At 45.9% G+C, this 15,188-nt stretch overlaps 1 protein-coding gene across 1 annotated transcript; it reads left to right on the top strand.

Annotated features, from left to right (window-relative positions):
• Positions 1-458: 458 nt before the first annotated feature.
• On the top strand, positions 459-14,375 carry NOB1 (NIN1 (RPN12) binding protein 1 homolog). The gene is made up of 9 exons (XM_081215322.1): positions 459-655; positions 777-909; positions 4,099-4,229; positions 6,686-6,757; positions 6,966-7,094; positions 7,189-7,389; positions 7,995-8,092; positions 10,576-10,720; positions 13,772-14,375. The coding sequence occupies exons 1-9, from the start codon at positions 590-592 to the stop codon at positions 14,039-14,041; spliced, it is 1,245 nt and encodes a 414-aa protein (XP_081071448.1). The 5' UTR covers positions 459-589; the 3' UTR covers positions 14,042-14,375.
• Positions 14,376-15,188: the final 813 nt, after the last annotated feature.

Below are 15,188 nucleotides of genomic sequence, written 5' to 3' on the forward strand. Positions count from 1 at the left end.
CAAGTTGCTCAAAATGAAGTGAGGGTAAGTAAGCAAGCAGTGGTCGGTATGGCACAGTGGTAAGAAAGCGGCTCTGAGTCGGTTTGTTTCAGTGTAATCTCGATACCCCACTATCCATGTTAGTTGGGCCTAGTTTTCTTGAGCAGCTACCCCTTACCTGTAAAATAGTACCTATTTCATAGGGTTGTTGTGATCTTTAAATTAGGGCATCTGTATCGATTGACTCTTAACAATGAAACTAATACAGACTATTTGCATTTAAGCGTAAAGAAGGAGCTAAGGAGCAGACGCCAAAGCGAATTTCCTCGGGTAGCCCCCCCGCCCCTCCCCGCCCCTCCCCGCCCCTCCCCGCCCCTCCCCGCCCCTCCCCGCCCCTCCCAAGGTTTGACCCCGCCCACACCTCCCAGGCAGAGCTGGCGGCCTCACCGCGCATGCGCTCGGGGAGCCCTGAGCCGGAAGATGCTGGCGCGGCCGCCAGGAGACGCGGTTTAGCCGCGGGTGCTCTTCCCGGCTCCCAGAGGCCCAGATTCGGACAGAGGGGCGGGCGCAATCTGCATGCGCACGCACGCTCCGGTCTCGATGGACCAAGATGGCGCCGCCGGTGGAGCACGTTGTAGCCGATGCAGGGGCTTTCCTGCGAGACGCGGCTCTGCAGGTACAGGGAGCTCCGGCGGAGAGGAGCGGGGTCTGGGCTGGTGGCCCCTAAAGGAGCTTGGGAAATCGGGCAGCGCGCTGCGTGGTGCGGGCGGTTGTGAGTTGGGCCGGTCTCCCCTCAGGACATCGGGAAGAACATCTACACCATTCGGGATGTGGTCAGCGAGATTCGGGATAAGGCCACGCGCAGGCGGCTCGCAGTCCTGCCCTACGAGCTGCGTTTCAGGGAGCCCTTCCCGGAATACGTGCGGCTGGGTGAGTGTCTCTGCCCGGTGTTAATGGCGAAGCTGGTTCCCGGGTTGCTGACTGAACCTGCTCTGGTTCTAGTCGGAGTCCGGATACTTTATCAGAATTGATTTAGAAACTGCACGGTCGGGCAGAAATAGAGACACAGATGGAGAGAACAAACATATGGACATCAAGGGGGGAAAGTGGCGGGGAGGGGTGGTGGTGGTGGTGGTGGTGGTGGGATGAATTGGGAGATTGGGATTGACATGTATACACTAATATGTATAAAATGGATAACTAATAAGAACCTGCTGTATAAAAAAATAAATAAAATTCAAAAAATAAATAAGTAAATAAAAGAAACTGCACGGTCTAGGAGACCGTGGTGGGAGAGGAGTTCTGGGTCATGAGTCAGCCAGGCCTTGCCAGTTACTAGTTATGTTCCCTTGGGAATATCACCCAGATGCTCTAGGCCTCGGTTGCCTCCATCTGTAAAATAGGATTAACAATAGTACCTACCCCAGGGGTTGCTGGGAGCATGAAATGAGGAATAATGTCACTCAGCACAGTGTCCAGCGCTTTGTAAGTATTCAGTAAATTTGTTTGGATTAAAAATAGAAGATGGGAGGGAGCTGCAAGATGGAGGAGATATGGGGATATATGTATATGTATAGCTGATTCACTTTGTTATACAGCAGAAACTAACACACCACTGTAAAGCAATTATACTCCAATAAAGATGTTAAAAAATTTTTTAAAAATAGAAGAACCCAGATCTCTTACTCTCGCCCATTTCTTTTCAGTAGATAAGAGTGATGACTGTTTTGGATATGGAGGCCAGCCTCAAGTCAGAGAAAGGGATGGCGTTTAGGCCATACATTAGTCCTGAAAGAAAACTAAACAACTCTCACTTGGCTTAGGAGTCAGCGTTGTTCTCTTGTTAGGGATCAAGGCAATGATCCTGCCCAGGAAAGGACCTAGGTGGTTGGAAGTGTTTTAGGGTTTAAAGGCTGATAATGGAGATGTTGTTACCTACACTATTTGTGACTTCTTTAGCTTTCTCCAGCATCCTAGCCGTGTGATCTTTGACAAGTTACTTATCTTTTTGAGGAAATACTAACAGTACTTACTTCATAAGATTTGGCTGAAGCATTCCCACTCCTGGGCATATATCCAGACAAAACTATAGTAATTCAAAAAGATACACGCACTCCTATATTCATAGCAGCACTATTCACAATAGCCAAGACATGGAAACAACCTAAATGTCCATTGATGATGAACAGATAAAGAAGATATGGTACATGTATACAATGGAATACTACTCAGTCATAAAAAAGAACGAAATAATGCCATTTGCAGCAACATGGATGTAACTAGACATTATCATACTAAGTGAAGTCAGAAAGAGAAAGACAAATAACCATATGATATAACTTATATGTGGAATCTAAAATGTGACACAAATGAACCTTTCTGAAATAGAAACAGGATCACAGACATAGAGAACAGACATGTGGTTGCCAAGGGGAAGGGGGTTGGGGAACGTTGGGGCGAGCAGATGTAAGCTTTTATATATAAAATGGATAAACAAGAAGGTGCTACTGTATAGCACAGACAGCTATATTCAATATCCAATGATAAACCATAATGGAAAAGAATATTTTAAAAAGGAATGTATGTATATGTATAACTGAATTACTTTGCAGAAGTAATTAACAACATTGCAAATCAACTATACTTCAGTTTAAAAAAAAAAGATTTGGGGCTTCCCTGGTGGCGCAGTGGTTGAGAATCTGCCTGCTAATGCAGGGGACACGGGTTCGAGCCCTGGTCTGGGTGGATCCCACATGCCGCGGAGCAACTAGGCCCGTGAGCCACAACTACTGAGTCTGTGCGTCTGGAGCCTGTGCTCCGCAACAAGAGAGGCCGCGATAGTGAGAGGCCTGCGCACCGGGAGGCCAAGGCTCCCGCTTGCCACAACTAGAGAAAGCCCTCGCACAAAAACGAAGACCCAACACAGTAAAAATAAATAAATATAAAATGGATAAACAACAAGGTGCTACTGTATAGCACAGACAGCTATATTCAATATCCAATGATAAACCATAATGGAAAAGAATATTTTAAAAAGGGATGTATGTATATGTATAACTGAGTTACTTTGCCGTGCAGCAGTAATTAACAACATTGTAAATCAACTATACTTCAGTTTAAAAAAAAGATTTGGCTGAAGGATAAAATGAAAAGTTTTAAACACTGCCTGATACATAGTAAGTACCCACCAATTTTTTTTTTTTCTTTTTTTTTTTGCGGTATGCGGGCCTCTCACTGTTGTGGCCTCTCCCGTGGCGGAGCACAGGCTCCGGACGCACAGGCTCAGCGGCCATGGCGCACGGGCCCAGCCTCTCCACGGCATGTGGGATCTTCCCGGACCGGGGCACGAACCCATGTCCCCTGCATCGGCAGGCGGACTCTCAACCACTGCACCACCAGGGAAGCCCCCCACTAAATTTTAGCTGCTGTTAATTAATTGCTGCATTTTTAGAAAATGTGAGCCATATACCTATTGTTCCTTGTGCTAGTGTAGCAGAAGACACCTTTCTGTTAATGTGTCAAGATATTATTATATGTGTTTGTTATTGATGTCTCAGGAGAATAACAATAGCAACAGCTGGAGTTTACTTTGTGTTAAATAGGGGTGTGGGTTTTCTTGTTGGGTGGGTTTACATACAAAACTGTCTGATACTTGTTACAGAATAACCCAATATTTTTGTTTCATGATAGATGACAATTATTGGCTGAATCAGCTTTCCGTCCCATTTTGGAATCTGATCATTCTATTAATATGGATTGTTAGAGAATTTTATTGCTGGGAGAGAAGAGACCTTCTATTCAAACATAATACCAAAGTCTAGATAAGGAACTCTCATTTGCAAACATTATGCTAACTTCTGTTGACTTTCTATTAACTTTGTTCTGTTCCTTCATCTGCACTCAGTAAGGACATCACTGTAAACCTAACTGGCAGAAATCTTGGTGATAGAGAATACAAATGTATCATTTATGAATAGAAAAAGATCAGGAAATGGATGAAAGTGTTAAGAGGTTTTTCTTGGGATACTGATCCTAAGTTCTTTTCATACTTTCATTATGGTTATCCAAGGTCATATAGCTCTTTGCTTTTAACTGAAGTTGGGAATCTCTTGTTTACAGTGACTGAGTTTTCAAAGAAAACTGGAGACTATCCCAGCCTCTCTGCCACAGATATCCAAGTACTGGCACTTACCTACCAGCTGGAAGCAGAGTTTGTTGGGGTGTCTCACCTAAAACCAGAACCAGAAAAGGTAAATAAGAAAGATTGTTGGTTTTATCTGTTTTAACTTTTTATTATGAGAACTATCAGATGTACAGAAGTAGAGGGAATAGTATAATGGACCCAGTGTCCCCATCATTCTGCCTCCACAGTCGTCAGCTCATGATCTGTTTTCATCTTTACCCAACCTCAGCCCTGAATATTTTGAACTCAGACAGCCTAACATTTCACTGATAGATATTTCTTGGTGTGTCTCTAAAGATAAGGTATGTCTCTTAAAAAAATAACCACAAAACCAATATTACACCTACCCAAAATTAATAGTAATTCCCTGATATCATCAAATATCCAATCTGTGTTCACATTTCTCAATTATTTTATAACATTTTTTAAATAGTTTACTTGTTTGGATGAGGATCCAGATAAGGTTCATACATTGCAATTAGCAAGCATGTCTCAGTCTTGACCTGTAGGTTCTTGGTAAGGTTGGTTAAATTTAAAAATGCAGGGACTTCCCTGGTGGCACAGTGGTTAAGACTCCCTGCTCCCAATGCAGGGGGTCCAGGTTCGGTCCCTGCTCAGGGAACTATATCCCCATGCTGCAACTAAGAATTCGCATGTCACAACTAAGGAACCCGCCTGTCTCAACTAAGACCTGGTGCAACCAAATAGATAAAATAAATTAAAATAATAAAATTCAGAAAGTAAAAATATTCTCTTTTTTTTTGGCTGTTTTGGGTCTTTGTTGCTGTGGGCAGGCTTTCTCTAGTTGTGGCGAGTGGGGGCTGCTCTTTATTGCGGTGCATGGGCTCTAGGTGCGCAGGCCTCAGTAGTTGTGGCTCATGGGCTCTAGAGCGCAGGCTCAGTAGTTGCAGTGCACGGGCTTAGTTGCTCCATGGCATGTGGGATCTTCCTGGACCAGGGCTTGAACCTGTGTCTCCTGCATTGGCGGGCAGATTCTTAACCACTGTGCCATCAGGGAAGCCCCTCTCACTAGTTTTTTGTTTTTTTTTTTTTTTTTTTGCGGTACGCGGGCCTCTCACCACTGTGGCCTCTCCCGTTGCGGAGCACAGGCTCCGGACGCGCAGGCTCAGCGGCCATGGCTCACGGGCCCAGCCGCTCCGCGGCATGTGGGATCTTCCCGGACTGGGGCACGAACCCGTGTCCCCTGCATCGGCAGGCGGACTCTCAACCACTGCGCCACCAGGGAAGCCCTAGTTTTTTAAAAATAGAATTCTTTTCCAGAAGCAAGCAAGAAAGAACACTTTAAATGATTACCATTTTTTTCAACTCTTGCTACCTTTAAAATTCTGGGTTCCTGTTGTGCTTTTAGGGACTTGTCCAGCTTGGCTAAGTTGAAGAGACTAATGGTTTTGTGCCTGGACCCCATTGCCTGTTTCCAGGCCAGAGGATTTTGAAAGATAGATTATTAACCTTATATTGTAATAAGTAATTTCAAGTAGTGTTTGCAAAGAATTACTTGATCTCCACTGTCTAAGGTCATCAAAACTGTAGTGGGCTCATGATTCTATTCTAGTCAGAACTGCCTTCACTTGTTCTCAACCAAGTGTAGGGTCCTCCAATCCAAGAAGTCTAAAAGTGATGCCTAAAATATAGACATCTGTGTGTCACCAGAATGTTCTGGGGCGATTGGAGTGAAGGGAATAGTTTTATATAAACTCTGACTTTGTGGCTCAGCTGGGTTTCTGCTTTGGCATCTGTCAATTTGAGATTCCTAAAAATTGCCCTTTCCTGCAGTCTTTTGGGCAGGAGTTAGCTGTTTTGTATCAGAAGCTTTAAAACAGCCTGTCTTTTGACCCAGCAATTCCACTCTTAGGCATTTATCCTAAGGATATAACCAAAGATACTTCCAAGTTTTACACATAATGATGTTCATTAAACCTTTATGTCTAGGGACAAAAAAGAAATGTCCTAAGGTGGTTATTTGGTAGTAGTGGAATCCCTGAATAATTCTTTATGGGCTTCCCTGGTGGCTCAGTGGTTAAGAATACGCCTGCCAATGCAGGGGACACGGGTTCGAGCCCTGGTCCAGGAAGATCCCATATGCCACAGAGCTACTAAGCCCGTGCGCCACAACTACTGAGCCTGTGCTCTAGAGCCCGCGAGCCACAACTACTGAAGCCCATGCGCCTAGAGCCCGTGCTCTGCAACAAGAGAAGCCACCGCAATGAGAAGCCCACGCACCTCAATGAAGAGTAGCCCTCGCTCACCGCAACTAGAGAAAAGGCCGCGCGCAGCAACAAAGGCCCAACGCAGCCAAAAATAAAAATAAATAAATTTATTTTTAAAAAAATTCTTTACATATATTTTTATGTTTCCCACTTCTTAAAAAACATTGAATATCTTTTGTTTCAATAACCAGGGGGAAGTATTTTGTTTTCTGTTTTTTAAATTACTCTTCCATGTTGAATTTTCAACCTGTATTTCTTTGCTTAGAGCTGTCACTTTTTTCTTTTCTTTTTAAAGGTTAAAGTGAGTTCATCAATTCAGCACCCAGAAACTCCTCTACACATTTCTGGTTTCCATCTGCCCTCAAAGGTAATTTCTTAGACAGGCCAGGCTCTTCATGCTCTTTTCTGTTACATGTCAGATCTCCACAAATTGTCTGTTTAGAGGGAACCAAATTTACCTAGACAGATACCATAGTTTGTCCATCCTTGTCTGATCTGGCTTGTATATCGTATATCATTTCATCTATAACCCTCTCAATTTTCAGGTTTTAAAATTATTTTTCTTTTAACTTCAGCCTAAACCCGCACGAGGAACAGTAGAACATGGACACCCAGTCGGTGAGCCTGAGGACCTAGAATTCAGTTCCTTTGTGTTCTGGAGAAATCCTTTGCCTAATATTGATCATGAACTGCAGGAGCTGCTGGTAAGGCCCTACTTTATGATCTCCTGATGACAACAGACTAGCGTCTCGCGGCTGCTCCTGTGGGCGAGAAGTTTGAATTCTGTTAACGTTTCAGATTGACAAAGGTGAGGCTATTCCAAGTGAGGAAGAGAACGAAGAGAATGGATTTGAAGAAAGGAAGGACCAAGACAGTGATGATGACGGGGGTGGGTGGATAACCCCCAGCAACATCAAGCAGGTCCAGCAGGAGATGAAGCAGTGCGCCATCCCAAAGGATGTGCGGGTCGGCTGTGTGACTACAGACTTCGCCATGCAGGTGGGTGGAATGGGCATCGGCTGGCCCTGGGCTTGGTGTCATACCTGTTACAGGCAGTGGTCCTTTGGAGTTCTGGGGGTGTGTACAGGGCTGTTGTGTAATGCTTCTTTTCCTGGCTCTAGAAACTTTGCCTGTGCTCTTTGGTAATTTTTAGTTTTGCTTGGAGGTTAGGGAATCATAGTATACCTATAGAATGTATGTGGTATATTAAATTTCTGATGTTCAGTATTCATGATCTGTTGCTGCTTTTCTTTCAGTGTGCGTAACGTTCTGTGCTCAGTTAAGTATTTGGAGACTGTAGAGGTTTTCAGTCCAGAAATTAGTGTATTTGCTCTGACACAATAAATGTCTCTGTTAAGAGAGATTGCTAAAGGAGGCCTTGGCGAAATGATGATCACAGTCCATGGCACTTGAGATAAGAAAAATCTGGGTCCTTGTCCTAGTTTACATGTCTTGAGAGGTATCCTAAGCTTGCTTTTCTTTAGCAGAAGCCCTTTATGAGCCAAACCAGGGTTTGGGAAGTTCTTTTAACTGTGATTATGCAGATATTAAACAATTCTTGGTTTTGCTATGAGTTCAGTTTCCCTTTAACTTGTTGGTTGCAGAATGTCCTGCTCCAGATGGGGCTGCATGTGCTGGCCGTGAACGGCATGCTGATCCGCGAGGCCCGGAGCTACATCTTGCGCTGCCATGGCTGTTTCAAGTATGTAGCCGATAACCTGGGCTCAGTGCCCCTCTGTTGAACACTCCTCTGTTCCTAAACCTTCTACAGACTTCTTGAAGGAGAGCCTTGCCTTGTGTGCAGGCATTCCCTCCACCTTGTCATTCCTACTCGGGCCAGGTTCTGCCCCCACCAGGGCACAGAGGTGGCCAGTGACCTTCCACCTGACAAAGCCAGGGCGCATGTTTTTTTTTGTTGTTGATATGCGGGCCTCTCACTGCTGTGGCCTCTCCCGTTGCAGAGCACAGGCTCCGGACTCTCCGGACGCGCCGGACGCGCAGGCTCAACGGCCATGGCTCACGGGCTCAGCTGCTCCGCGGCATGAGGGCACGTGTTTTTTGTCCTTACCTTTGTGTATAGGATTAAGGGTGTGGGTTCTGGAGCAAAGAGCCCTAGTCGTTTAGCAGTCAGTGCCGAAATGTTTATGGATGGGATAATGTCTGGAACTTGCTTTAAAATAAAACAGAAGTGGGAGGAATGGGTGAGGGTAGAGATGAAGCTGGGTGATGGGTCCATGAGGGTTCATTGTGCTCTTTGGTTTATGTTTGAAATTTTCTATTTTAAAAAAAAATGGGGCTTCCCTGGTGGCGCAGTGGTTGAGAGTCCGCCTGCCGATGCAGGGGACACGGGTTCGTGCCCCTATCCCGGAAGATCCCACATGCCGCGCAGCGGCTGGGCCCGCGAGCCATGGCCGTGGAGCCTGTGTGTCCGGAGCCTGTGCTCCGCAACGGGAGAGGCCACAGCAGTGAGAGGCCCGCGTACAGCAAAAAAAAAAAAAAAAAAAAAAAAAAAAAAAAAAAAATGGACTCAGGATCCAGACTATGTGGGTTCCAATCCAGATTCTGTCTCCTAGTAGCTGTGTGACTTTGCAGAAGTTGGTCAGCTTCTCTGTACCTCAGATTCTTCTTATGTAAAATTAGAAAGGTGGTTGTGAGGAACTAGGGAGATCGTCACATAAAAGAGTGCTTGTCTGGCGCATAGGAAGCGCTCCGTTGAGGTGAACTGTTTAGTTCATTGACCATGCCCTCCTCCCCATTTCTTTTCTGCCTCATGAATTGGTTTTTCTCGTGGTGAGGGCTGGTGTTGTGTGGAGAGGCCCCCGGATACGAGATCTGGTTGGAATGGAAGAGATTATACTGCAGCCCTGCTGTTGAGTGAAGCGTGGCCCTGGGAACTTGGTGGCTTCCAGCCTTTCCACAGATTCAGTCTAGACGTGGTGGCCATCATGTCAGGTATCTGGTGGAGCCCCTTACTGTGGAGGCCTGTGTGCACTGCTTTCCGAAGCAGTAAGGTGTCTCTCCCTGTGTCCCCAGTGCTGTTCCACTGACGGTGGAGTAGCCTGGATGAAGCCCTGCTCCCCCACGTGGCTCGGGGCCCATCTCCGTTACCGTCCTCTGCAGGTCTGCTGGGGAGCCAGTCCTCAAAACTGCCTCTGCATTCTTTGAATCTTTAGTGTGTAAACGTGCCAGGCTCATGACGGTAAAGCTTTTTGCTTCATGAAATCTCATTTCCCCCATTGTCCTTTGTTACAAAAGCTCTAAGTTCCCCAAATTAACATTCGTTCTTAGAAACACCTGGAAATGTTCTCCATTCTTGTTAGATTAACCCCAGTGACTGAATGGTTTCTTGCACAAAATAATTATTTCCTAGCCCCTGTTGCTTAGTTCACTCGCAGAGACTTCAGGAAAGGGCCTGGCTTCTCTGGCAGTTTCATGCAGCTCTTGTGTCCTTACCTCTGGGAACTGAGGGTGAATTCCTCAAGGACAGACACCAGGGCTCCTGCTTGGTCCCTGACAACAGCAGCTTTGCCTGCTCAGGGTCCATCGTTGGGCCTTGAGCCCATTCACCCATTCAATCATAGCAGCTTTGATAGTGTTTCCTATTGGTTAGTAAATTCTCAGCACCTCCAGAGCCACCTCCTGGCTTAATGCCTAGGCTGATACTTGGGCACGAGGTATTCAGAAATAGTTGAGTAATGTAATAATATGACCCTTGAGAAAGTATGGTGGTGGTAAGAGCACTGACTCTGGAGCCAGATTCCCTGGGTTTATACCTGCCACTTACTAGCTCTGTGACCTTGAGCAAGCTGCCTTACCTTGCCTTCGTTTCCCCATCCGTAAAATGGGGAACCCAACTTCATAAGGTTATTTTGACATTAAACTTGTGGAATAATGCCTAACAAAATTCAGTAAGAGTTCATTATTACTGTAACAACATTCTGCTCAGTTTTCTTACTTACTAACTTGCTTCTTGTGTCATTTACCTTTGCCGTGGGAGCCGTGCAGCAGCAGTGTGCTTATATCAGCAGCGGGAGGGCAGGCGGCTTTGGTCTGGGATGTGTGCAGTGCAGTTCAGCCTGTCCCCATTTCTTGTGTCTCCTCTGAGGCCCAAGACTCACCTTGTGCTCTGGGGATGGAGTTTGCTGCCTCTGGCTCCAGTGTGATGCATCTCCTTTGTTTCTGCAGGACAACATCTGACATGAGCAGAGTGTTCTGTGCACAATGTGGAAACAAGACACTGAAGAAGGTGTCTGTGACCGTCAGCGACGATGGAACCCTGTGCATGCACTTTTCCCGCAACCCTAAGGTGCTGAATCCTCGGGGCCTCCGGGTGAGTGGCGCATCTCCTGCTCCCCTAACAGCAGGGCCCAGGTCGGGGAAGCGAGACCTTTTAGCACCAGGATCGAAATGATCAGAGAGGACAAACAAACCCTCCTGGTTTCTAAAGATAGTTATTGAAAGCCTGTGATCCAGGGACCAAGGCAGGTGGGGAGAGCTCACAACTCAACCTCCCTGTGAGGTTTTAGAGGACTTTGCAGTCTAAGGAGAAATAACCAGTAATTCCACACGGTAAAGAGCAAGGGCCAAATATATGTGGGGTCACCAAGAGGGATGGTTTGCAGGACGGTGGAGGAAGGATTTGTGTGGGAATGTGAGGATGGGTAGAATGTCAAGAAGCTTCAGGAACCACAAGGGAAAGTTGTGTAAATACTCAGCACAAGAGTCCTGGGCTGGATACACAGCGGGGTGGATTTGTTTTGAGGAATCAGGAGAGAAGGGTTGACAGGCAGGCAAGTATGAGTGTGGCTGACCTGGCTCTGAGTTCTCCAGGTATGGTGCATGCCACTAACGTTAGAAAGGTTTGTTGTTGTTTTTTAACTTTCTATTTTAAAATAATTTTTTAATGGTATCTTGTAGGTTTTTAATACATTTATTTATGTATGTATGGCTGCGTTGGGCCTTCATTGCTGCACTCAGGCTTTCTCTAGTTGTGGTGAGCGGGGGCTACTCTTCGTTGCAGTGTGTGGGCTTCTCATTGCGGTGGCTTCTCTTGTTGCTGAGCACGGGCTCTTGGTGCGCGGGCTTCAGTAGTTGTGACACATGGGCTCAGTAGTCGTGGCTCGCGGGCTCTAGAGCACAGGCTCAGTAGTTGTGCACGGGCTTAGTTACTCCGCGGCATGTGGGATCGTCCCGGGCCAGGGCTCGAACCCATGTTTCTTGCATTGGCAGGCAGATTCTTAACCACTGCACCACCAGGGAAGCCCCGAAATAATTTTAGATTTATAGAAAAGTTGCCAAAAATAGTACAAATAATTCCCATTTAGCTTTCACTTAGATTTCCCAATTTAATCACCACTATATTTGCTTTATCATTTATATGTATATTTTTTCTTTTCCCCTAAACCATCTGAGAGTAAATTGTGCATGATGCCCTTTTGCACCTAGATACTTCAGTGTGTGTTTCCTGAAACAAGGACTCCGTCTTAGATACCCACAATACAATTACCAAAACCAAGAAGTTAACATTACTTCAATACTATCTAATCTGGACCATATTCAGACTTTTTTTTTTTTTTCTGGCTGTGCCGCGTGGCACGTGGGATCTTAGTTCCCCAACTAAGGATCGAACCCTTGCCCCCTGCATTGGAAGTGCAGAGTCTTAACCACTGGACCGCCAGGGGAGTCCTTAGACCATATTCAAACTTTGCCACAGATTTCCTTTACAGCAAGAGAAGGGGGTTTGTTTGGGGTCCAGGATCCAGTCTAGGATCACACGTTGCATTTCATTGTTGCATTTCATTGTCCTGTCTCCTTAGTCTCTTTTAAACTGAAGTAGTTTCTCAGGTCTGCTGTCTTTCATGACCTTGACATTTTTGAACAGTTTTGAAGAGTACAAAGCAGTTACTTTGTAGACTCTCCCTTACCTTGGGTTTGTCTGGTGTTTCCTCCTGGTTAGATTCAGGCTGTGTCCAATTTACTGCTGATAATAACTTTGATCACTTAGTTGGAGGTTTCTTGTGTAACCACAATATAATTACCAAAACCAAGATTACCAAATTTCCTGCAAGGTTATTATCTGTAATGAATAAGTAACTTAGAGAAAGATAGTCTGATACTGTGTGAATACTGTTTCTCATCAAATTTTTACTGGTTAAAGTCATCTGAATCAGTTTTTACAATGAAGGTTGCCAAATGGTGATTTTCTAATTGCATCATTTCTTCTCCATATTTATTACTTGCCATTCTGCTGTAAAGAGGAACTTTCCCATATATCATTTATATGAGTGTGGTCGCATGGATTTTTTTTTTTTTTTTTTTTTTCTTTTTGCGGTATGCGGGCCTCTCACTGTTGTGGCCTCTCCCGTTGCGGAGCACAGGCTCCGGACGCGCAGGCCCAGAGGCCATGGCTCATGGGCCCAGCCGCTCCACGGCATATGGGATCCTCCCAGACCGGGGCACGAACCCGTATCCCCTGCATCGGCAGGCGGACTCTCAACCACCGCGCCACCAGGGAGGCCCCGGTCGCATGGATTTTTATTGTAGTCTGTAGGCTGTGATCCATTGCTATCCTTATTTATTTTGATACTCAAACTGTTCATGGAGCCCCTTCAGGATGGCTTCTGTGTCTTTTTGATGTGCCCCAGTTATTCTTTGAACACTTTTACTTTCTGGCACAGCAAGCTGTTCCGACTCTTACACCTTCCTGCCTGTGCCCTGGAATCAGCCATTTCTCGAAGGAGCTCTTAAGTTTTTAGAAGCAAAGATCTGGGCACTGGACAATGGGTGTGCTCATTGTCCTAGGGTGTCATTAATTCTAGGCCCACAGTGGACAAAGATGGGAAATATTGTATATAAATACACATATTAATATTTTTTCTCTTATCTGTATTAAAAATTGAATTTATAACTTCAGTTTCAGTTCAACACCACAGAGTTCATTCTAGCCCTCCCTCTAATATCCATAACACCCTTCATAACACCATTTTCCATAATTATAATTTTGTTCAACTGGAGTCTGTGTGTGTGTGTGTGTGTGTGTGTGTGTGTGTGTGTGTGTTTAGTTATTTCAGAAGTGCTAACCTATACCATTATGAAAATGGTACCTGCCTACTAGGGTTCTGTGTTTTAGTGTAATTCTTTCTGTCTTTTGTTGAGGGAATGTAGTCAAAATACCATGTTGCTTTTCATCTGTGAGGTGAGAGTAGGCTCAACTGGGAAGATGCATGTCATGTACTCAGTGCACAGTAGGCAGTGACGATAGACTCCTTTGGTGTCGTCTGCCTACGTGCAGAGTTGTCAGGTAAGCTTTACGTAACAGGATCTGATGTGTATAAATATGAATCCCCGTCCTCCTAATGGCCTTTCCTCGTCTTATTTGCAGTATTCACTCCCCACTCCCAAAGGGGGCAAGTACGCCATCAACCCGCACCTGACCGAGGACCAGCGCTTCCCTCAGCTGCGACTCTCCCGAAAGGCCAGGCAGAAAACTGACGTGTTTGCCCCTGACTACATAGCTGGGGTGTCTCCCTTTGCAGAGAATGACATCTCCAGCCGGTCAGCTACCTTGCAGGTCCGAGACAGCACCTTGGGAGCCGGCAGGAGACGGTTAAATCCCAATGCTTCCAGAAAGAAGTTTGTGAAGAAAAGGTGAAGCGTGAGCTCCACAGGCAAGCTGGACTGATGCTGTGACTGCCCAGGAGACCCATGTCTCAGGTCCCCAGCTGTGCCAACTCCACAACCACCTGGACACAGAAGAGGCCTGGCTTCTATAGTGCTGCCCCAGGACTCAGTGTGGTGCCTCGGGTTGGGTTTGTGGTGGAACCCGCCATCCCTTGGGCTGTGTGCATCCAGAGAGCCGGGACTACTGCCATGTTGAGGGGACTTCGATTAAAACAGAAGAAACAGTGCCTGGAACAAATCTTCAACCTTTAAAGAAGGGAACTTCCAAGTGATAATGTATTTCTAATAAATATAGTTGCAAGCTTTTGTGCATTTTCTTTTTTCTATGTTTTGTTTTGTTTTTTTTTTTCTTTTTTTTTTTTTTGCTTCTTCTTAGGTAATTTGAGGCAAACACTTACTTACTTAAGGTGTGCACCAAAGATCAAGCATTTAGGGCTTCCCTGGTGGCGCAGTGGTTGAGAGTCCGCCTGCCGATGCAGGGGACATGGGTTCGTGCCCCGGTCTGGGAAGATCCCACATGCCGCAGAGCGGCTGGGCCCATGAGCCATGGCTGCTGAGCCTGCGCATCCGGAGCCTGTGCTCCACAACGGGAGAGGCCACAACGGTGAGAGGCCCGCGTATCGCAAAAAAAAAAGATCAAGCATTTAGGTCTATCTTTTTGTGGGAAAGTTTATCATAATAAAACTAAGAGCTACCATATTTTAAAATAAATTTATTTATTTATTTTTGGCTGCGTTGGCGTTGCCGCGTGCGGGCTTTCTCTAACTGCGGCTAGCAGGGGCTGCTCTTCATTGCGGTGCACGGGCTTCTCGTTGCGGTGGCTTGTTGCAGAGCATGGGCTCTAGGTGCACGGGCTTCAGTAGTTGCGGTGCGTAGGCTCAGTAGTTGTGGCTTGCGGGCTCTAGGGCGCACAGGCTTCAGTAGTGGCTCACAGGCTTAGTTGCTCTGTGGCATATGGGATCTTCCTGGACCAGGGATCAAACCCACATCTGCTGCGTTGGCAGGCGGATTCTTAACCACTGCGCCACCAGGGAAGTCCCTTTTTTTTAACTTAATTGAACCATGTCAGTCATCCAGGTAATTTCAGTATTCTACTACCTAGAATCTCCCATTGTTAA

The sequence above is a fragment of the Mesoplodon bidens genome (genome assembly GCF_964165515.1).
Source record: "Mesoplodon bidens genome assembly, chromosome: 18".
Taxonomy (NCBI): Eukaryota; Metazoa; Chordata; class Mammalia; order Artiodactyla; family Ziphiidae; genus Mesoplodon; species Mesoplodon bidens.

Coding starts and splice junctions, on each gene's coding strand:
- NOB1 (XM_081215322.1), top strand. CDS start 590: ATGGCGCCGCCGGTGGAGCACGTTGTAGCCGATGCAGGGGCTTTCCTG. Junction 6,758..6,965: donor GTTTCCATCTGCCCTCAAAG/GTAATTTCTTAG, acceptor TTTTAACTTCAG/CCTAAACCCGCACGAGGAAC. Junction 8,093..10,575: donor CGCTGCCATGGCTGTTTCAA/GTATGTAGCCGA, acceptor TTGTTTCTGCAG/GACAACATCTGACATGAGCA.